Source organism: Gadus morhua, chromosome 3, assembly GCF_902167405.1.
Source record: "Gadus morhua chromosome 3, gadMor3.0, whole genome shotgun sequence".
Lineage (NCBI taxonomy): Eukaryota > Metazoa > Chordata > Actinopteri > Gadiformes > Gadidae > Gadus > Gadus morhua.
In genome coordinates, this window is record NC_044050.1 from 17,984,092 (window position 1) to 18,005,103 (window position 21,012).

The 21,012-nt window shown below is 43.2% G+C and overlaps 2 protein-coding genes across 6 annotated transcripts in view; one reads left to right on the forward strand and one right to left on the reverse strand.

The window, feature by feature from the left end:
- Nucleotides 1-21,012, reverse strand: part of lrba (LPS-responsive vesicle trafficking, beach and anchor containing) — a 186,454-nt gene that overhangs the window by 60,822 nt on the left and 104,620 nt on the right. For 2 of the 5 annotated variants that reach the window (XM_030351779.1, XM_030351777.1), the window contains exons 37-40: nt 19,317-19,444; nt 18,927-18,941; nt 14,704-14,847; nt 13,127-13,263 (exon numbers count right to left, since the gene is read on the reverse strand). In XM_030351779.1, coding sequence (XP_030207639.1) covers nt 13,127-13,263; nt 14,704-14,847; nt 18,927-18,941; nt 19,317-19,444 — 424 coding nt within the window. The remainder of the gene's footprint in view (nt 1-13,126; nt 13,264-14,703; nt 14,848-18,926; nt 18,942-19,316; nt 19,445-21,012) is intronic. The other 3 variants (XM_030351778.1, XM_030351781.1, XM_030351780.1) reach the window with 3 other exon arrangements.
- mab21l2 (mab-21-like 2) lies at nt 9,922-12,030 on the forward strand. The gene has a single exon (XM_030351784.1). The coding sequence runs from the start codon at nt 10,512-10,514 to the stop codon at nt 11,589-11,591; it is 1,080 nt and encodes a 359-aa protein (XP_030207644.1). The 5' UTR covers nt 9,922-10,511; the 3' UTR covers nt 11,592-12,030.

The following is a 21,012-nucleotide window of genomic DNA, read 5'->3' on the forward strand; positions in this document are numbered from 1 at the left end:
TATGTGCTTGCTAGACCATGAGATAATAATGCACCATTAAAGAGGGTAAGCAAGTGTAGTGTGTGCTTTTACAGGATTAAGGCTTAGATGATGAAGTGAAGTGGTTCGATGTGTAAACAATAAATATGTATTAATTGAAGTCCTGTTACTTACGTATCGATTCCATAGAAGAAACGACTGATAATTCCAAAGTCATCAGAATGACTTCAACATGTCAAACCAAAGAAGGATTTGTGTCAAACTGAAAATGCGCAATTATTTTAAATACCACTGTAACAAATTCACAGTGTTAATCACTGGATACACATAATACCTAGTTCATCTTCCACAAGGGATGTAAAACTAACTTACAAGCACTAAAATAAATAAACAGAGCCGAGAACCCACTGGGGTGTGAGAGACTTAAAGGAAAATAAACATGGCAAGCTTGTGCAGTAGACACTCTGCTTTTCAAGACTCAAGACTTGAAAAGCTTTCGCTCCAGAGAAAGGGGTTGCCAAGTTGGACTTTGCCCCTCTTTGAAGACAGTGTCTTCTGAAAGGGCCTTTTGGAGCATTTAGTTTGAATGCAGCCTAATGAGGATTAAACTCTGGGTCCCCCTCTCCACTGTTTGTTAACAGTTTAGCCTTCTCCTCTTCTTTTGCTTGAGTGCTTAGCCTTCTTGAAGCATAAAAAGGCCTTGTGTGGATTTTGGAAGATACCGGGGCTGTGGTCTTAGGGTTAATTGGAGGAGAAGTGAAGGCCTTTTTTTTTAGCACCTTTAACAGAAGCAGCTCAGGAGTAACAGAGCATGTAGCATACCGAATGTGCAGTGGGAAATGCTAATGGGAGGATTATAGGATTATATACAAGAAAAGCTAAACAAAATAGTGTAAGGGTATCCACTTATGTTAACAGTTCAAGGTATAAATACGCTCAGCATCTCCTTAACCATGGGTTTGATTTTTATTAAATTCCGGTTTCCAGAGGATATTCTCCTGCCACATTTCTTTTTAATCTCCACCAAAGAGCAACCACAAATCCCCCCCCTGGAAGTTTTAATCTTAGGGGCCACAGAGGGCAGAGTTGGTGGCTTCAGGTGATGGGTATGACCAGATAGAAAGGCAAAAGGCATCTGCGAGTCGAGGTGAAGCTCTTTCTGTTTCATAGGATCCCAAAACTGTTAATTGCTGGTTTTAAAACGTAAATAATGGTTTGATAATAAATTATACTTTCAAATATGGCCTGTCAAAGTACTGTATTTATACAGGTTTTATCAAAACTGTAAAACATAGCAAGATAGAAAGAGTTTACCTAAATCACTATCATTTTAATTGTATACTAGGATTTCAGACATTATGTTATTGGTAAACCGCAAAAAAACTGAGCACCTGTTGAAGTATCAAGGAATAGCAACACCACATCCAAGGACGTGTCAAGCTCCACCTCAACCAACACTTGCACATAGAGAAAGAGAAGCAAGGCAGGGGAGCAAAAGGTTGTATACTTTTCAGCAGAATTGGGTAAAATCAGCTAGACAGCCCTGGGCTTCGACTCTACCCTGAAGCCATGAAGGACTGGTTGGAGGACTTAGTGTGCATTGTCTTCGCCCATCTCCCTATAAGCTGCCATGGCTAACACACATCAGACAGGTTTAGATCCCTGACCACCGCTTATCGCATTCTCCTCGCTCTCCCTTTATAGCCCGGCTGGATGGCCATTTTTTTCGGATCTGCCGCAGAGCGTCATTGGGGTAAATTCTTTTCTAATCCAGCTATTGTTGCTGTCTTAAATAGGGGTGTATGTGTGTGGGGGGGGGGGGGGGCATACCCCTCTTGGGTGAATCTAGGGGTAGGTTGCCTGGAGGAGGGAGAAGAGGGAAAGAGGAGAGCGTTGAAAGCCTTTTCACTGAATGAAACTATGGGCACTTTGTGTTGAGTGTGAAGGTGATCAGGCTGTTGCTGAACGACCGGCAGAAATTCATTGCAGAGAAGTGGTGTGGCGCTAATTTGAATTGGATGATGCCACATAATACATGGTGCAATAAACGTAGTAATTATCTGAAAGGGTATACCTTTTGGGGCACTGTTGAACTGGGCATAATATACCAAATGAAGAACTGCAAGTGGAATATTAAACAACAAATTACCTTTTGATTCCAGTCTACAGAACACATCCCTCCACTGGCCCTGTTTATAGATCGGGTTGTGGCTTTGATTGCGTCCATCTCAAGTGGAGTGTGAAAATAAAAGAATAAATGGGTCTCGGCTGGGTGAGTTTACTGTAGTGTGCCTCTGGGGGATGTTGCGTTTGCAGCAGACAGGAAGGGTCATTAACTGTAATAGCAGCAGAGAACCCTAGAATGTGACATTCAGCCCTCAGCCTCCTCCACAGAGAAGATAGCTCTGCATTGGCGGAAAGAACAACCTTGGTCAGATCAGGGCTGCTTAAAACAAGTAAACTGAAAATGTCAAACGCTTTGGTTGGTTGTCTTTTAATAAACCTGGGGACATTCTCATCTGGAAAACACTTTTGGGGTAGTGTTGCGTTGATTCATTGGATACGGTGCATTCTCACATTTAAATGAACCTCTTTGTTTTTCTGTAATAAGACTCAAATTGCTTAATCATTAATAATAAATAAGAAACTTATTTTTTTTCCCCTCAACCACGAACGCAGCCAACCTACCAAAAAAAAAAAAAAACGCCTGCAAAATGAAGTACCACATTTACAATTCCGATCCCCAATCTGCCAGGCTTGCCTCCTGCGCACATCGATTTTTCAATCTGCAGCCTGCGTCTCCCGACCTCGCCTTGAATAACAAAGGGGGCCGGCTTGGAACAGCAGGTACACAGGTGCAGGGTGTAATATCAGTAGCCAGCCAGGCAGACTGGCATCCATAAACAGCCCTATCCATCAGGCTGGCGTGTTGTCTTTGACACGCGTGTCAGGGGCCGACGAATGGAATACATGATGGAGAGAGGGGATCAATCAGATGGTGGGAGGGGAGGCACCGTGGCCTCAGTCAAGCCCAAAGATGGAGCATGATGGAAAGGGAGGGGAGGGGGGGGGGGGGGCAGGCCAGGCTCAGGTGCAGGCAGGGAGATGGCAGGGGGGGGGGGGGGAGGCTCGACACCGTCTTTTGTCTGAAGGTGTTTGGTTAAGTGTGAGGAAGGTCTGGTGGGTTTGCGGTGGATTGTTGCTGCTGGTTGTATTGAGGTCCAAAGTCAGGTCATCGGTGAGGGGGGAGGGGGGGGACAAGCTTGTGTTAGGGTTAGGGATGTGTTTTTGTTTGTGTTTGTTGATGTGTGTATGGCTGGAGAGACATTAGTCATCATTAGTGGGTTGACAGTATGGGTGGTGGTTTCTCTGTGTTGACCTGCTGGCAGTCATCTTCCCCTGTGCTTGGCCCTGATTTGATACTGGTTTGTGGCTCATTGCTCAGATAACACCCATTTATCGCTTCACTAATAATAGACGATACTGGGCATATTTCAATTTTTTGGTGAAACAAATGGATACATTATTACATACATTTACTCTACATTTATTATTATGAATACAAATATTATGTATTAAGTTATATAAACTGTAAATTAAAATAAAAAGTTGAAAAGGTTAGAGGTTAGTCTGGAATAAAAATGTCCTAAAAAAATAAAATAAACAAATGTATACATTATTATTTAATTATAGCATTTAACTCCACTCATATCATTTTCCGCTTGACATTACTAAATGTGCCTTTTATGTTGAACTTAATTTGATTCGATTAAAGTACAGATTTATAACAGATTATTGTTGCCTTAAAACAGTTTTCAAAGGGTGGTAAAAAACACAGAACAACATCCATGTGTGCAACAAAAGGATAGCCCCACAACAAAACAAAGTCAACGTGACAACTCCTAACACGGCTTTCAAACAGCAGTAGAACAACACTTCAGGGTGCCGACAATATTTACTTGCTGTTATATTCCTAATTGGATCTCAACCACCCCCCGGATTGTTTGGATGCGAGTTAGCATTGTTCGCTAGCTCTCCTGCAGCCCCAGACAGTGACTTGACGTTAGCACTGAGGCATACTGAGAGCAGCATGGTAATAATTGGGGGGGGTTCCTGATGAGAGGATAAGTCAAACAATGCCCCAGGGGACCGGCGGAGGACTGAGATTAACCCAGAGAGCAGAGCGTGAGCTTCGGGGACAGGGGAGAAAGTTTGAGGGGGGTTGGGGGAGGAGTGGATGGAAGAAGCCAAAAGCAGCACATGGTGGTTTAGGAGATAATGAGTCCGACTCGGGTAGGGAAATGTTTAATGTCTTCCAGGTGCTACAATTACTGGAGGGGGGGGGAGCGCACGCACGCACACACACACACACACACACACACACACACACACACACACACACACACACACACACACACACACACACACACACACACACACACACACACACACACACACACACACACACACACACACACACAGAAAGAGGGAGAGACAGAAACAGAGAGAGAGAAAGAGAGCGAGACAGACGGAGTGAGAGAGAGCGAGTGAGAATGAGAACGAGAGAGAGAGAAAAAGAGAGAGAGAGAGAAAGAAGGTCACCCAAGCCCATCCCTCAGCCCATACCCGCATCCTATGCTCCTGCGATTTATCGACCCTCCATCCAAAATTCATTCGAAGCAAGTGGAGGGAGAGGATGGAAGAATGGCGAGGAGGAAAGATGGAGGTGGTGCGGGAGGCAAGGTGGTGGAAGTAGAGGTGGTGGATTGGGGGGGGAGAGAGATATGAATGAGTGCGAGTGAAGGGATCCGTTTTCCTGGGCTCATTGATAATGACATACCTGCTCCGGCTGTCTGTTAGTCCTATAGCACACACTACTTAGGTCCTAACTGGAAAATCAATATAACTCCACCCCCCCCTCCCCCCCCCCGCCCTCTGTCAGAGGCCCCTTTCTGCCATGCCTCTTTCTGATTGGCAGCTGCAGCCGAAGGTCGTCCCTGGCGACCAAGTAACGCTGTTGCAGCCGAGGAGTGGAGATGCGGAGGGGGGCGTGGGCACAGTAGTCGGACACTTTGGGGACAGCCTTACAATATTGAACCGGTCACTACATAACAATGATTTGGGTTTTTTCTTTTAGCATTCTCCTGACTGAATGCCCATCCATTCAGCCTGCTCCTCGTCACATGCAACCAGCACACCAATTAGAGTGACCGACAGCCCTCTCAACAAGGAGCTTCATCAGGGCAGAGAGTGGAAGGTGCGAGGTGTGGGAGCCCAGATCTGTCACGGCAATGTTTGGAAGCAGATCTGCCAGCAGCATATATCTTTTGGATTTGTTGATGAACTAAGAAAACATCAACATAGACATGTTGGTACATGTGTTTGAGTGCATACGCGCGTCATGTCTGTGTCTGGGTGTAGAATGCTAAAACAAACAACATAAAAAGATGGTTAAGTGTAGTGAAGGTATAATGAACAATTGAGGCCAAAATGTTTGGCCTTCAAATAAATACTGTGAGGTACAATTAATCACCAATCTCAATGCATCAATCATTCTATCTTTGAAAGACATCGTACTTAAATAGCTTACTTAAAAATGGGGCAGCAAGTAGCCTTAAAAGGTGATCCACCATGAGTTGCAGTGCAGTACATCACTTTGCATATGATATTGATCTCACATCATCATCATTAAAAAAGTCCCTATATATAACTGCAGCTGGCAGGCTCTTTGAGAAAGCAAGAAAAAATCTTCCAATAGATTTGTGCTTTCATTCCATCTAACCAATCGGGGAGGGGGCTCACTTCCTAATTTATGGGCTACCATGTGTCTCTCGGAGCACATTACGCAACAATAACTCTACATGGATTATCAATGGGTTGTGTGTAAACATAGGGACTTGACTGTCAAACACACACGTGCACAGACACACACATACACACACAGGAAGACATACTCAAGCCCACGCAGACACACACACACACACACACACAAGGGCAGACATTGAGAGCGTAAACAGTCAGGCGGGCAGGCAGGCGGGCGGACACACACACACATCTGCTCCATGACTTCACCATCAGTTCTGCGATCTGCAGAGCAGATGCGGAGCCTTGCCAAGCAATTAGTAGCCTGGGCTGATTTTCTCTGGGCCTTCGACGGCGAGAGCAGCTGGGTCCGTCCGGGCTTCAGGAACCCTCTAAATGTCATGTATCTGTGGCCAGTGTGTGTGTGTGTGTGTGTGTGTGTGTGTGTGTGTGTGTGTGTGTGTGTGTGTGTGTGTGTGTGTGTGTGTGTGTGTGTGTGTGTGTGTGTGTGTGTGTGTGTGTGTGTGTGTGTGTGTCTGCTTGAAGCTCGGCAGTGGAGCTGCTTTCCCCGCGGCGATCGTGTTTCGAGAGGAGAAGAGAAACCAACAGCAGCAAAGAGCCCCTATAGCTCTGACACCCACCTCCTCCATCCTTCATTCTGAGCCACGAAAGCCCCCGAACTCAAGCCCTCCCTTCCCTACTCTTGCTCTAACCATCTCACGGTGTCAAGTGCCTCTGAACGCACCCCCGCGTTTTTCACTCATGCCCAACAAAAGGTGGAGAAAGGAAAAGCGGATTTTATTCTAATATGCTCAAAATAAAAGGCGATGCCATTTACTCCGTCGGAAGGGTGGGGGTTCCTACCCCGAATACCTCCACGCCTCTTGCCACGCTGACGCCGCTAGAGCTACGGCTCCTACTCAGACACAACACAGGGCCAGGAGGGACCACACTTACTGTCACGTATACCCAACCACCCGACAATATTCATCTTATAGCATTTAGGCCCTGAATCCATGCAAAGACAGTTCATACACAGTTTTGGAACAGTGTCGTCAAGCTAAAGTATTCACAAACAGATATAAAACAGATTATATTATCTGAATCATTTAGTGGCAGTTGAGAACCGCCGTGTCAGTTGCGGGGCTAGTATTGGGCTGCAAGTACTCAACAACAGAGTGTGTGTGTTGTCTCCAATAGTGGTATCCATAATAGAAGTATAATAATAGAACACTGCTGGAAGTTATATGTTACAACAACATGGTGGGACACCTGGCAAAAAGATGAGATTACACCATGAGGACAAACACACTGAAAACAAGAGAGTAGAGCAGAGGAGTAGGCTAGCTCTGGCCAGGATTCTACTCTCTCTGTGTGTGTGTGTGTGTGTGTGTGTGTGTGTGTGTGTGTGTGTGTGTGTGTGTGTGTGTGTGTGTGTGTGTGTGTGTGTGTGTGTGTGTGTGTGTGTGTGTGTGTGTGTGTGTGTGTGTGTGTGTGTGTGTGTGTGTGATCTCACAGGCATCACATCAAAGAGCCCTCCACCGGGTCTCTGGTCTTCTCTCCCCGTCAATACAAACCAGAGGAAAGCTATTTACCCACCACAGATAATACTGGATCTTTTCAAAGAGATAATGGGAGGGAAGGAAAAAATAAGATTTGGGATAGCCACAGAGACTGGAAGAGCGAGTCGTTTTTTTTTTTTTCCATTTGGTGGACTGATGCTACGTCTCATATGGTATGGATTGCTAACACACAGCTCTACGGCTAGGGCACCGACGGCCCTGGGAATTACTGTAGAAAGACGAGTTGGAATCACATGTCTTGTGAATGTAACACACACACACACACAACCACACGCAATAACACACACATTAACACACACAGTATATACTCTACTCAACTTCTAAACAATTGTCAGGTAAAAAAAAGAAGTAGAGAGATGCTCAACAATTTTTCTAAATAATAATTACTATAACTATTCATCCACCTGATGAGAAGACAGGGGGAGAGAATTTCGGTAAAGTTCTCCACTGTTAATAATCATCCTTCAAGGGCTTCAATGTCCGTCTGCTGAAGACGTGGTGGTACACCAAAGGTAAGACTTGACCCTCTGCTAGCGACATGCAAACCCTCAAAAACCTCCATCGAGCGGGTGCAGCATGATTCCATTCGGGGGAGCATGCTCAATTTGTACAATGGTGGGGAGAAATAGTGACTGGTCACGTAATAAAGTGAATCCCACAATATATCTCTGCTGTTAATTCCCATCGAATGTTAGTAACTGGAGAGCAAAACTCAAATAGAAACTAACTTTTAAAAGATAATGATAGGTCATGCATAAATAAGTCATTTATATCACAATTATATATTAGCTCAATATAATAATAATATGCTTTTCACTTTCTATTTATTTATGAGGAACAAAAAAAATGTGATTTTCTTTTTAATATCAGCAACGTTTTGTTAGTAATTATTTAATAACTTGTATAAAGCGTTACAAATCTAGGCTATTTAACGATATTAAACTAATAGCCTAAATTGTAAATTTAATTAATATTCAAAATCAAAAGTAAAAAAACAATAGGGTTCCAACCCGTTGGCTTGGCCCCCTAATTAATACAATTTCTGCAATTTATATTCCACGGTAACAAAAATCTAAAACACAATACGATGTAAAACCAAAGCGCTTAATTATTATAGGTATTTAGCATGACGCATATGATAATCCCTTCTAGTATATTTAATCTGCGACGAGATTAAGATAAAAATTGAGGATACTTGGACTAAATATTAATTAAATCGGTCCTCTTCTCTAATTGATTCAATAAAGCGGAGCGTCCCTGCTCGACTGTGTAACCCGCTAAAAGGCCTATGGCCTACATGTTGAACCCGACTGTCTGCAGCGACAGAGACGCAAAACGCATCCGTATACCGAAACAAAATTCCGAATGATTATTGCATCATTAAGTCAAGCACCAAGCAAAAGCATGCATGATCAGTCAATAGGTAGACAGTGTTTATCTACGCGTTTATTTTTCAACATTGGCTGAAAACGTCATCGTTCCTCAACCCACAGTGCTCCCAATCCGCGAAACGCCTCCTCTCACTCATAAACAAGTGACGGCTTTTTAAGGCATCAGACATGAAGTCCGGGGTGATAAGGGGACTCCAATTACAAAGTCAGAACATCTCCCCCCTCCCACCACTCATCCCCGCCTCGTCCCCCCCAGGACCTCAATTACTCAGCATCGACACGGCGCTCTCCTGTTAAGCGGGGTATTGGCTATTGACGTGCGTAAACGGACGATTTGAATAATTTCATTCCCAAATATGAATTCTGAATTTGGACAAATATGAACCATATAAATAAGCATCATCTTAACAAATTACTTTACAATATCTCTTAAATCCAAGGACGTGTTATGATTTTTCCAGAGCGTAAACAGCAGGTGCACTCACGACCCACTGAAAGTTATCCAATATAGTGGATGAGCAGGTTCGAGTCAATCAGTACCTCTTATCAGGCCACCAGGGTATAATTCCACAAAATATTATAAAAAAAAAAAAAAAAACAGCATGAATATTATCTTAACTGTTCCTTTTGTTCATGCAAACAGAAAGGCTTCAGTTCCCACTTGTTACACAAACGACCCGCTCCTGTAATGGATTGAAGACGCATTGAGACCAAAGCCTGGACGCCCATTGATATCTGAGAGGGACAACTGGCCGTAAAGCGTTCATAAAGGAGAACCAAATATCAAAAGGGCAAAATAGCATCGAAATCAGTTTAATAGAATTGGAAAACAATTGAAATAAATAACGATATAAAAAATACTGAAAAACTGAAATACGACTAAATATGTATAACACCGTGAACCACGAAATGTCAAAACAAAATCTACTTCTAAAAAAAGCGATAGATATATCAATATATAAAACATGACCTGGCCCTCGGCAGCCAGTAACCTATAGTGCGCAGTCGCGTCTTAAATCCCTTCTCCGCCTTTACGCACCTGACAAACGGGCAAGCAAAAAGAACCTGGGAAATTGTCTGATACATAAAATACCGCAAGCGTCAAAACAGGGTGTTGCCAATGAGAAGAGAAGAAGAAGAATTTGGTTAAAAAGCATCAACAAAGCGATCTCCTATCGACCTGGGAGCACCGGCCAGCTCCGCGCCACCAGAGTCTGGTGGGCTAAACTCTTCCTCCCGTCCGAGGACTGCTGCCGGCGGCCGCTCTGATTGGCTGCGCGCACTGACAGCTCCGGCTGTGATTGCAGGAGAGGAAGCCGGCCCCTTTCACTCTTGCTCATGGACCATTCATAAACTACACAAGTCCTGCACACACAGCTGAGTGTGTGGAAGAAAAGACTGGACCCGAAAGGAGAGAGAATAACTATAGTTGTGCGCATCCCGATAAGAGGAACATGCTGGTATACGGACGGCGTGTGTGATCCAGAACACGGGGGGGGCTTCAGCCTATACTCTGATATATTTGGAAGCGCATAGTTTTGGACAAAAAATTGGTAGCCATTACGTTGCATCCCTATCCGCTTCCTCCCTCCTTGCACTGACGTCCATCCGCTGTAACAGGCGGAAAAAAAAACTTTGATCATACACATTTTTTTTTTACTGCACTGGAAGCGTTTGCCATCTGGCTTTACCGTAAGCATTGGATCCGTCAACCTACTGCGACTCTCCGGTGTACAGCCCGGACATCTGCCCGAACATGATCGCGACGCAGGCGAAGCTGGTTTACCAGCTTAACAAGTATTACAACGAAAGATGTCAAACGCGCAAAGCGGCCATTGCGAAGACCATACGAGAGGTCTGCAAAGTGGTTTCAGATGTCCTGAAGGAGGTGGAAGTGCAGGAGCCGCGCTTCATCAGCTCCCTGAGCGAGATCGAGGCGCGCTACGAGGGGATGGAGGTCATCGCGCCAAACGAGTTCGAGGTGGTGCTCTACCTCAACCAAATGGGGGTGTTTAACTTCGTTGACGACGGCTCCCTGCCCGGCTGTGCGGTGCTGAAGCTGAGCGACGGCCGCAAGAGGAGCATGTCCCTATGGGTAGAGTTCATCACCGCCTCAGGCTACCTCTCCGCGCGGAAGATCCGCTCGCGTTTTCAGACTCTTGTGGCGCAAGCGGTGGACAAATGCAGCTACCGCGACGTGGTGAAGATGGTGGCGGACACCAGTGAGGTGAAACTGCGCATCAGAGAAAGGTACGTGGTTCAGATCACCCCCGCGTTCAAGTGCACCGGGATCTGGCCCCGGAGCGCGGCGCAGTGGCCCATGCCGCACATCCCCTGGCCGGGGCCAAACAGAGTGGCCGAGGTGAAAGCCGAGGGGTTCAATCTACTTTCCAAAGAGTGCTACTCGCTGACGGGAAAACAGAGCTCGGCCGAGAGCGACGCCTGGGTGCTGCAGTTCAGCGAGGCGGAGAACAGGCTGCTGATGGCGGGCTGCAGGAAGAAGTGTCTCTCGGTCCTCAAGACCCTGCGCGACCGTCACCTGGAGCTGCCGGGTCAGCCGCTCAACAACTACCACATGAAGACCCTGCTGCTGTACGAGTGCGAGAAGCACCCGAGGGAGACCGACTGGGACGAGTCCTGTCTCGGGGACCGACTTAACGGGATCCTGCTGCAGCTGATCTCCTGTTTACAGTGCCGTAGATGCCCCCATTATTTCCTGCCGAATTTGGACTTGTTTCAGGGGAAGCCCCACTCCGCCCTGGAGGCGGCGGCCAAGCAGACGTGGAGACTGGCGAGGGAGATTCTCACCAACGCGAAAAGTTTGGACAAATTATAAATGTATAGAACGATCGACTTTTTTTTTTATGTCCCGCAGAGACATTTGTAGGATACCGCGAGAAGAGAGAGGACAAAAAGGTGAACTGATGGTCACATCCATGTAGGCCACATACATAAATTGAACAAACAAAAAAAGTCTGACACTAGACGTTAAGATCGAAGTCAATGTGAGGAAACCTTTTCCCAACATGGAGAGACTCATGGCAGCAGCGAGGCAAGGTACATTTTCAGGCTAAGTGGGTTCACTTTTAGTCTTCTTGTGTAGCTTGTTTTCACGAAGTGAAGAAACTTTTTATTTAAGTATATGCACAAAATCTTTAAATGAAAGGATCAAATGTAGTGTGCCAAGCTGACATTTTACATTATGTGATTTAAAATGACTGATGTTAATAAAACGTTGTAAATAACATTACAACTTGGCCACGTGTCTTCAAATATTATGACCACGTCGATACAATTCTGTACATCACTTTGTTATTGATAAGGTCACGTCCATTTCATTTAACTTAAATACTAATTCATTGGCCTATTAATATGCGGACAATTTGTCAAGATTTGCAGAGCCAACTCTTTTTCTTGTAAGTCATTGATACGTCATTTTTATTAGGATAAAGAAAATTAAATAAATTCTAGTAATAGTCACTTTCTAAAATCCATGCCTCTAAAGCGTGAATAAACCCGTTTTCAACCTCCCCAGCTTGGGCCTGCCCTGCAGGTTCAACTGGCCCAACGAATGTTAACACAAAGTAGACCACCTGTAGGTCAACCAGCCAACCGGCACGTTTTCCAATTTATTTATAACATTGTCGTGATTATAAAGTTAAAGGGCAACTTTTTTATTATAGTTATGAGAACATTACAACCAGCAGGATATTATTTGAACTTATTAAGGTCTGTGTTCAAAACGTTTTCAGTGCAAACCAAATACAAAACTCAAGAAGATTCAGGTCTAAATAGGCCAAATATATTTTCAGCGCATTTTCTAGTGTTTTAGGCCTACATATTAGATGTATTATCTAAACGTAACTTTACGTTTAATTATTTATATTTTCAGTATTAAACTGTAAAATTCGCATATATAGCACAAATGGCCAAAAAGGTTATATTTTCCCAAACCATAAAATAGGAAAATATTAACCCATGAGAAAATAACATATCCTTAGAGAGTGTGTGTGTGTGTGTGTGTGTGTGTGTGTGTGTGTGTGTGTGTGTGTGTGTGTGTGTGTGTGTGTGTGTGTGTGTGTGTGTGTGTGTGTGTTAATCAAAAGGGCAAATGTAGTCATTGTTGAAAAAAAACAGGGAATTCTAACCAATAAGCGAATAACATAAAAAACAGGAATGGATAATAATAATGATAAAAAAAAACGATGTATGTTGTCCATCGGTTGGCTCCAGTGAACGTTCACCCATTAGGTTGAGTAGGCCCATCGGGGGATATAAACGCTCGCTCAAGTTACAGATTCATTTAGATGTGACAATTTGGGCAAATCCTTTTTACCGATCGATGCCGGTTAAGTCAGTGCGGGCTCTTACCTTGGGATCGATGGCCTTGAAGCTGGGCTCGTCCTCATCCACCTCGAAGTAAACCTCCGAGGATGTGATGGAGAGCGTGCCCTTCACCACCGCGGCCGGAGCCACGAGCTCTGCGCTGGTCGTCAGGTTCACGGACCCTGCAGTAGCGGCGGATGAAATGGGCTATGATCGTCCATTTTCATGCGGACTTTTACAAAAGACCCGGTCGATTTGTAAATATATGGGCCACAGACCGCCCTCAGACTTCGTAAAATAAAAACAAGTGTAAACGAAAATGGACACATCGACTCTCAAATAAGGAACTGGCAATGAAAGCTTTATTCTTTAAACCGAATTAACGCTAAATTAATAACAAATAGCCTAACTGAAATAGGGTCAGGCGATTTATTTGAAAAACGGCCTGCATTGATTGATCCAACGCATATTGCAACACAATCCAAACATGAAGGCTATAATTCATAGGCCATGTTTTCTGCTTCACCGGACCAAAACACGTTCACTTTCAAAACATATTTCAAATAATCCGCAACAATAGAACAGGGTAAATCGGATGTTTTATTTTCCGTCCAGCCTATAACGTTTAAAACCATTCATGTAGCTTAGCCCAAAATGCTAACCTATAGCAATCCATTGGGGTGTGTCCGTCAAACAGAACAAACTGTCAATCAGGGTGCGATGGTGGGCTATTGCTAGAAGGTCTGTTTAATCTCTCATCCATCTTAATTCATGCCAGTATGACAATGAGGAGCGGCTCGGGGGAGCGACAACTGCAGGCTGCCTGCACACAGCTCCCTGCAGTTCTCTTGCGTACATGCAATGCTGCGCGATGCATTGTGTGTTTTGCCGATGACCAATTCATGCACGAGGCTGATTGTGGCAACCCCCCACCGTTCCCACACAGCCGATGGGATAACAGATATTCAGCATATAGGCCTAGCCTACGACGAGCACTCACGTTTTATCTGACGTGTGTGGAAGACATTCAATTGCATCCGATTCGGATCGTTTTGCGCCATATTAAGAGTGTTGGCCTACAACCATTTTTCTGGCAAAAGATTTAACTTAAATCCCATAAACTCGCCCGGTTGTGTTATAATTTATGCCTAATGACATTCTTATGCTAAATGATGCATCATAGTCATGTAAAGAAAATAAATCGCATCTTTCAGGTGGTGGTAATCGGATTAGTAGGATAGGCTCATATAATTCATTATCAATGGGTGCATTAAAATCAGCCCCATAACGGCCGAACATGTCTCTTGGAACAGGCTAAGAGCCACTTTCATCTAACTTTTTCAACCAATAGAGACGGTATTATTTCATAAGAATTAGGGGTTTCAAAGGCACATAGGCCTACATGAAACAAACAACTTCACTGAGTTTAGAGGCCTTATCCCATAAACATAAACCCAGAGGTGTTCTTGCGATAATCAGGCTAGTAAACGGCAATAGGCTAATAGACGGGAATAATTGACTATAATACAATTAACAGATTATTTTCGTAAATACCAAATAGCGGCGACGATGTTATAGTAAGACATGCACAGGCCGTTGAAACATTAAAATAATGACATTACCTGTTAGATTCTCCAAGTCCTTCTCTTCCAATGATGATAGAGTCTCATCGTCTCCGTCTGAGAAAACGTCACTCTCAGAGTTCTGATTGGCCAGGCCCTGACCTCTGATTGACTGTTTGCCTTTGAGGATATCTTCATCGGAAGCTGGAAATTAAACATTTTGAAAAATGTCATTATATTTGTATTTTAATTATAAAGCAAGTAATCGAGAAACAATGCAAAATTAACATATTTTAAAGGACGTGATTTTGGGAGTTTAATCAAGATGAAATCTAGACAAAAACAAACACTCAATAACAAAGAACTTCGGAAACGTAAAGAATAAAAGTCTATGAAAAAAAATGGAAAAAATGGGAGTGACGGGGCCAAACGTGAAGAGTTTAATAATTAGTATATCCAGTCTGAAACAATTTTCTTGTCTTAAAACCATTAGATGATGCACTATTCAGGTGTCCAAGTAAAATGTTTGGAGTTTTTACATAATTGAACAGGCTACTTTCTCCTACTAACGCTACTTGTTCAGAAGTCCCCCTCAATTCTTCAAAATTTACTGCATTTTATAACAGTTTGCTGATAGTCTACCCTCCAGCACGAACAACTCACATAATCAAAACATCTATTAAACTCAACAAAACACACACAGGCATGAGAAAGTTGCTATTGTGTGTGATTTCAACTGAACTTGACTTGAGGTTTCAAATATTAGTATTTAGTCACAGTAGTAAGTAGTAAATCTATTTATTCTCTCAGGGCTCACGAAAACATTTATAGAGCCCTGTAGTATACCCCAGTAGTAGTAGTTATAGAAGTAGTAGAAGTGGTGGTGGTGGTAGTGTTGCAGGGCTCTAGATCTACAGACACAAGTGCAATACAGTGCAAGGTGAAGACTGCCAAGTCTTTCCCCTTTGTAAACATATGCCACATGCATTCCATCTAGCTACTTATGTCTCCTTGTGTATGTGTGTGTGTGTGTGTTTGTCAGTGTGTATATGTGTGTGTATTCACATGTGATAGTCTGTATTCGTGTGTGCATGTGTGTGTATTTGTGTGTGTGTTCAGGAACGCGTGTATCATTACACCAATTCTCGTAAACACATATCCGTTTTCATGCATAAAATCATGATTTTCCCTTTTCCTTCTTAATCACCTGAGGGGATATCAGCTGCATTCTTTGTGTGTGTGTGTGTGTGTGTGTGTGTGTGTGTGTGTGTGTGTGTGTGTGTGTATGTAAAAAAAACAACACACAGCCGCATCATGTGACTTGATAGTGTGTAACTGTTAGCAGAGCCCCGGCCTGAAAAATCTCTTGTCATTGAAAGTATGCAGCTCACTGATATTTAGAATGGACTTCCTGTAATTAAGGCTCCCAGGGGCATTCTTTAGTTAGCAGCGCTGAAATTACTCCCAGGTCCGCTAATACGTACCACATGACGGGGGATTCACACCCCTGGCCTGAGAACAGGGGGCAGGGGGCTTGTCAGTCGAGTGAGGTTGGAAAACAAACACGCATTTGAACTTCTGTACAATCTATTCTCAACAAAGACACTGGCCACGGCTAACTTGATAATAATTAGGTTTAGCTAATGTTACTACGCCCCGCTTGATCGGCATGTCGTATCTGGGAAAGTACGCTAGCAGGTAGCGTAGACACACTGCTCATGAAGTGGACGAAGCTAGCATGCTACAAGCTCCTTAAAACCACACACAAAACATAAACTAAAAGTTAACCCCGGTGGTTCAAACCAAATGTAGCTCATATCACACTTTTGTATTTAGTGTAGATTCAAAAGACTGAAACAAATACTGTGGTATGTTATTAATTTTGACAGTAAGGCAGATAAATATTATTACGTTAAATTCACATTTGTTATGTTTATGTTGTCAGTATATTAGCACATTTTAAAAGATGAAAGAAAAATATAAAAATAAAAGAAAAGTCACAGTGACCATTTGAATAAACTGTCTGTTTTAAGTAATCGGGGGCAAGTTTGCCCCCGATTATTTAATGGATAATCAAAAGTAGAGAGATAAAAGCTATCGGTCTTAATAGATAAGCTAAGCGTTGAAATATGATATGCAAACAAAGAATAACTCCTGCAATAAACTTTGAGCCATATCACATCAGTGCTCCAAAAGGGATAAATCCTCAGATACAAAACATTTAATTTAAAACCCTTTAGTTTTGGTCAGAAATACGTGTTAACCAGTAGGAATGCTTATGATTCCACACTACACCTCCATTACCCTACATACCAAGATGTCCAACTGCCTGCTTTCCACAACTCCGGGCGGGCATACATGGCCCTGGCCATTAAATTGTCAGAATTAACAAATGACTTTTTAACCAGAGGCTGGTGGAGAGCGTGGTCAGAAGGTGAGTATTGATCACCTGAACACAGCCATACATCTTCAGGTATTTACTCTACCACCTCTGCTTACGCAGGTCCAAGCCCCGACCAAATCAATCCCCGCGAAAGGAGATGGCCGCTTTCCAGCAATAAATACATAGAAGGTTTCTACTCCAGTCTGCGCATGGCCTTACCCCTATACAGGCGGTCCAGGGGAAATCGCCCCCGCTTGGCTGGCTATGAATGACCCTGGTTGTGTGTGCCCGTCGCAACTGAACTGCCAAGGACTTTGTAATGGTAGTCTCATCCACATGTAACCTTTTCTGACCGAAAAGAATAGTTGGTCATATACATACAGTATTATGTATGTATGGGTACGGGTATGTTGACACAATTTATTAAGGAATCATGCATGTGATATTTATTTATTCATTATTTAACACTATAGTTTATAGTGATGTATAGAATAAATATATACATTTAAATATATAAAGGGGAAAAAAGTATTTCACCAGTTGCTCTCAAATAAGGTTTATTAAGGGTTGATCATATAAATATTTTCTCAGCGGGTTCAAACTCAAGAGTGTTTTTCTCGACCATATGATGAAAATAATTACAGCCAGATATGACCTTTGTCCCGTGGTTCAAAACTCTGCCCTGCATTCTCATTTTGAAGCGCACTTCCTTAACAAATGTCAGGTCGATTAAAACAAGTCGAAAGGTTACATCAGAAAATGGATGCCATCAGGCCTCAATGTCAAGGAGGTATTTTAATGAAATAGCCCCATACTGTTCTGGACGTACTCCCTCGTGGGGGAAGAGTCTACTTACTGGAACTGGTGGTTATTTTGTATTCAAGACATAAAAAAGGACACACACAGACACACAATATTTCCGATTCAGTTAATATACGTTCTACATAAGCTCGCCCTTTAAGAACATGAAATCCATTCTACGTCAATCTCAACAACCAGCAGGGATGTAAAATGGAGAATACCTTCAACACATTTCCTTGCGACACATACAAATGATGTTTCCCTGTTGATTTCAGAGCACGTCAGAGGGTCAGAGGAGGTGGAAACATAAGTGAACTGCAGCCCGTCTGGTCTCCACTCCGTCCACCTCTATCCCTGTAAAACTAGCAGGTCTCCCTAGGACTGGGGATCCCCGATATGTATTGCTTTCAGATCACATTCCCATTGACTCCTTCCACCCCTGGCTATTCGTCTTCAGGAATGAGGTCATGTTTAGTGAGACTTCGACAGGTGACACGTTGGGAGATTTTTTTTTTTTTTTTTGTGGTCCACATATTGACTTTTATTGTGAAGTGAGTCATTGATCAACTGCCATGGGCTGAGTTGCAAACCCTGTTGTGCAGTGGACAGGTGTGGTAGAATGATATTGCAGACATAATAGACTCTAACGGTGCTTCCGCAAGAGTAATGAGACACTAAATGACTATTTATTGGTTACTAGTTATTTGATAATCAGGGTTAACAGTTGGTCTGTAGTTCTCAAGGTGACTAACAACTTTTGCATCGGTTCTTACGAGACACAATCACAGAGACAATGAAGGAGCGTAGCCATTGATTTGACCAATTGAACAATTCTGATTCTTAGGGAAAAGATAATCAAATGTGTTTGTTTTAAAGACAACCCTGCATTCTGTGGAACTGAACCATTTTGATGGAGTCATTTTGAAAAACCATGGGATTTGCTTCAGTCAAGTTTAGATTTTTTTCTTCACATAGTGTTTGAACACAATGAAATGAGAAAAATGAATAAATAAATGAACAAATGGACAAACAATGAAAACCACAATATGACCTCTCGTCTAAATGTCAAGCATGTGAAACAAAGATAGAAATTACTTACCGCTGGTACTATTGACTGTCATGCAATAAAAGGAAATATATTTAGAATTATTATTACATACATAAACAAATGTACTGCATTAATAGTATATTATATGAAATATACTGCTGTTTAAATATAACATTAAGGTAAAAAAAAAAAAAAAAAGCCCAAAGATGCGAACACACACTGTGTACAACACATACTAATAACGTCTGATTAATACTGCTAGCTTCACGTTATACGGCGGCGAGCCAAAAACAAATTGCCCGTTGTACATCAAATTAGCAGCTTCGTACGACACACCCACAAAAGGTTCTCTCATTTGTTTATTGCGATGTACACAGTGCAACTATCACTAAACCAGTGAGCTACACACATGATAGGCCGACGGCGACAAAGCCAACTGACCGTGTTCGGCGGCGCCTTTGAGTGTGGCCTGGCCGTGCGTGGATCCGAAGGGGTTCCTGATGAAGCGGCGGCGACGCCTCAGGTCGTCCTCCCAGTAGTCGAGGCGCCAGAACTCCCTGGGCCGGCTGCTGGGAGACAGAGGTACCACATGTGTTAGCAATTACTAGCCAGCATGGAGTAGCACTCCAGCATTGGCGCACATAAAGACAGTATTGTTTTGGTTGACTCGTTTTTTTTTTCTCCCTTTTTTCTTCTCAGTGGCTCTTTCTCAAGGAATCCTTTTATTTATTTTGTTGATGTGCATTCACTTGTACACCCGCTCAGACACACTAGTCCCACCGCATCCCCGTGGGTGATAATGATGGTGGAAGTGTCTCTCTCTTGAGGAATCCTTATTCATTTATTTTTATATCAACTCACTTGTACACAAGCTCCCAGTACATAGTAGTCACACATCACATCCCCATGGGTGATAATGACATTTCCTGTCAGAAGTGGATTGTTTCAATTGTTCTTTTTTTTTTTACATTTCATTCCAGTCTAGAGCCAGACAGGTCATCCAGAGGAGAGGCGCAGAGTGTGTCTTTTGTGCATCTCAGTTGCACCCGTGTGTGCATGTGTGTGTGCGTGTGCGAGTGCGTGTGTGAGAGAAAGAGATTATTTTCCACACTGTAACGGCACGCGCTCCCATTCCAGGCTCATTTCAGGCCCAGCAGGGCACCTTCTTGTCAGCTCCCCCCCCAGGCCACGGCCAGGCAAATGGGGGGACAAGGCCATTACAAATACAGAGGAGGCGGTGGATAGCATTACCAATATTAATCAATGTCCATTTCTGCCATTTTCTTTTTTTTCCGTTCCAATTTACACCTCCCCTAAGCAGGTCTGCCCAGTAAATCATTTTGAATGACTCTCAACGCATTAGCGTTAACGTCTAGAAGAGGAGTGACTGTTAGCGTTTTGTATGCAGAATATCAATCTATATTTTCCGCCCCCTAAATAAACATTCCATCCAATAATTATTTCTGGTCCGAACTTTAGTAACAAATGATAAGACACCACAAGTAACAAAATACCTTGAAGACAGGAAAACATAAGCCCTTAAAAGCCCTTAAAAAAAGAGTGGGCCCAAATAATGATCTTGTGCCTACAGGGTACTCAATTATGATGATTGGTGAAATATATATATGTCTTTGAGACCATTGTGCTATGTCAAAGTGAGAGGAAGTTTTATTGTGCAAGAGGGCCCCCAACAACCGTGAAATATAAATCAAAATAACAGCCACCACCCAAGACCCTCAGATACACACACAGGTCTTCATGTTAAGATACTGCACAGACAGACACGTTTTGCAGAATGAAGGAAAATCATGAAAAGATTCATGAAAATGGATGTTAGAACATTTAGTGGGGCTTGAAAAAACTGGATTTAGAGTATTTCAACCAAAATAAACACATTGTGATTTTTTTTATTTATTTACTGGAGAACCTGGAGAATTTTAAAGTTAAGGAAAAACATTGCAACCAACAAAAAAAATGGAATGCATGACACTGAGCTGCAGGGAGAGCGTTAAGGTGTTCAGTGGCAGGCCCGCTGCACAGGGAGAGCCCAGACATACTTTATGTGATCTTGAACGCTGCTCTGGCCAGAGGCTCCTCACAAATCTTCAGGGCCAACACCAATGATCACACTGGGGCC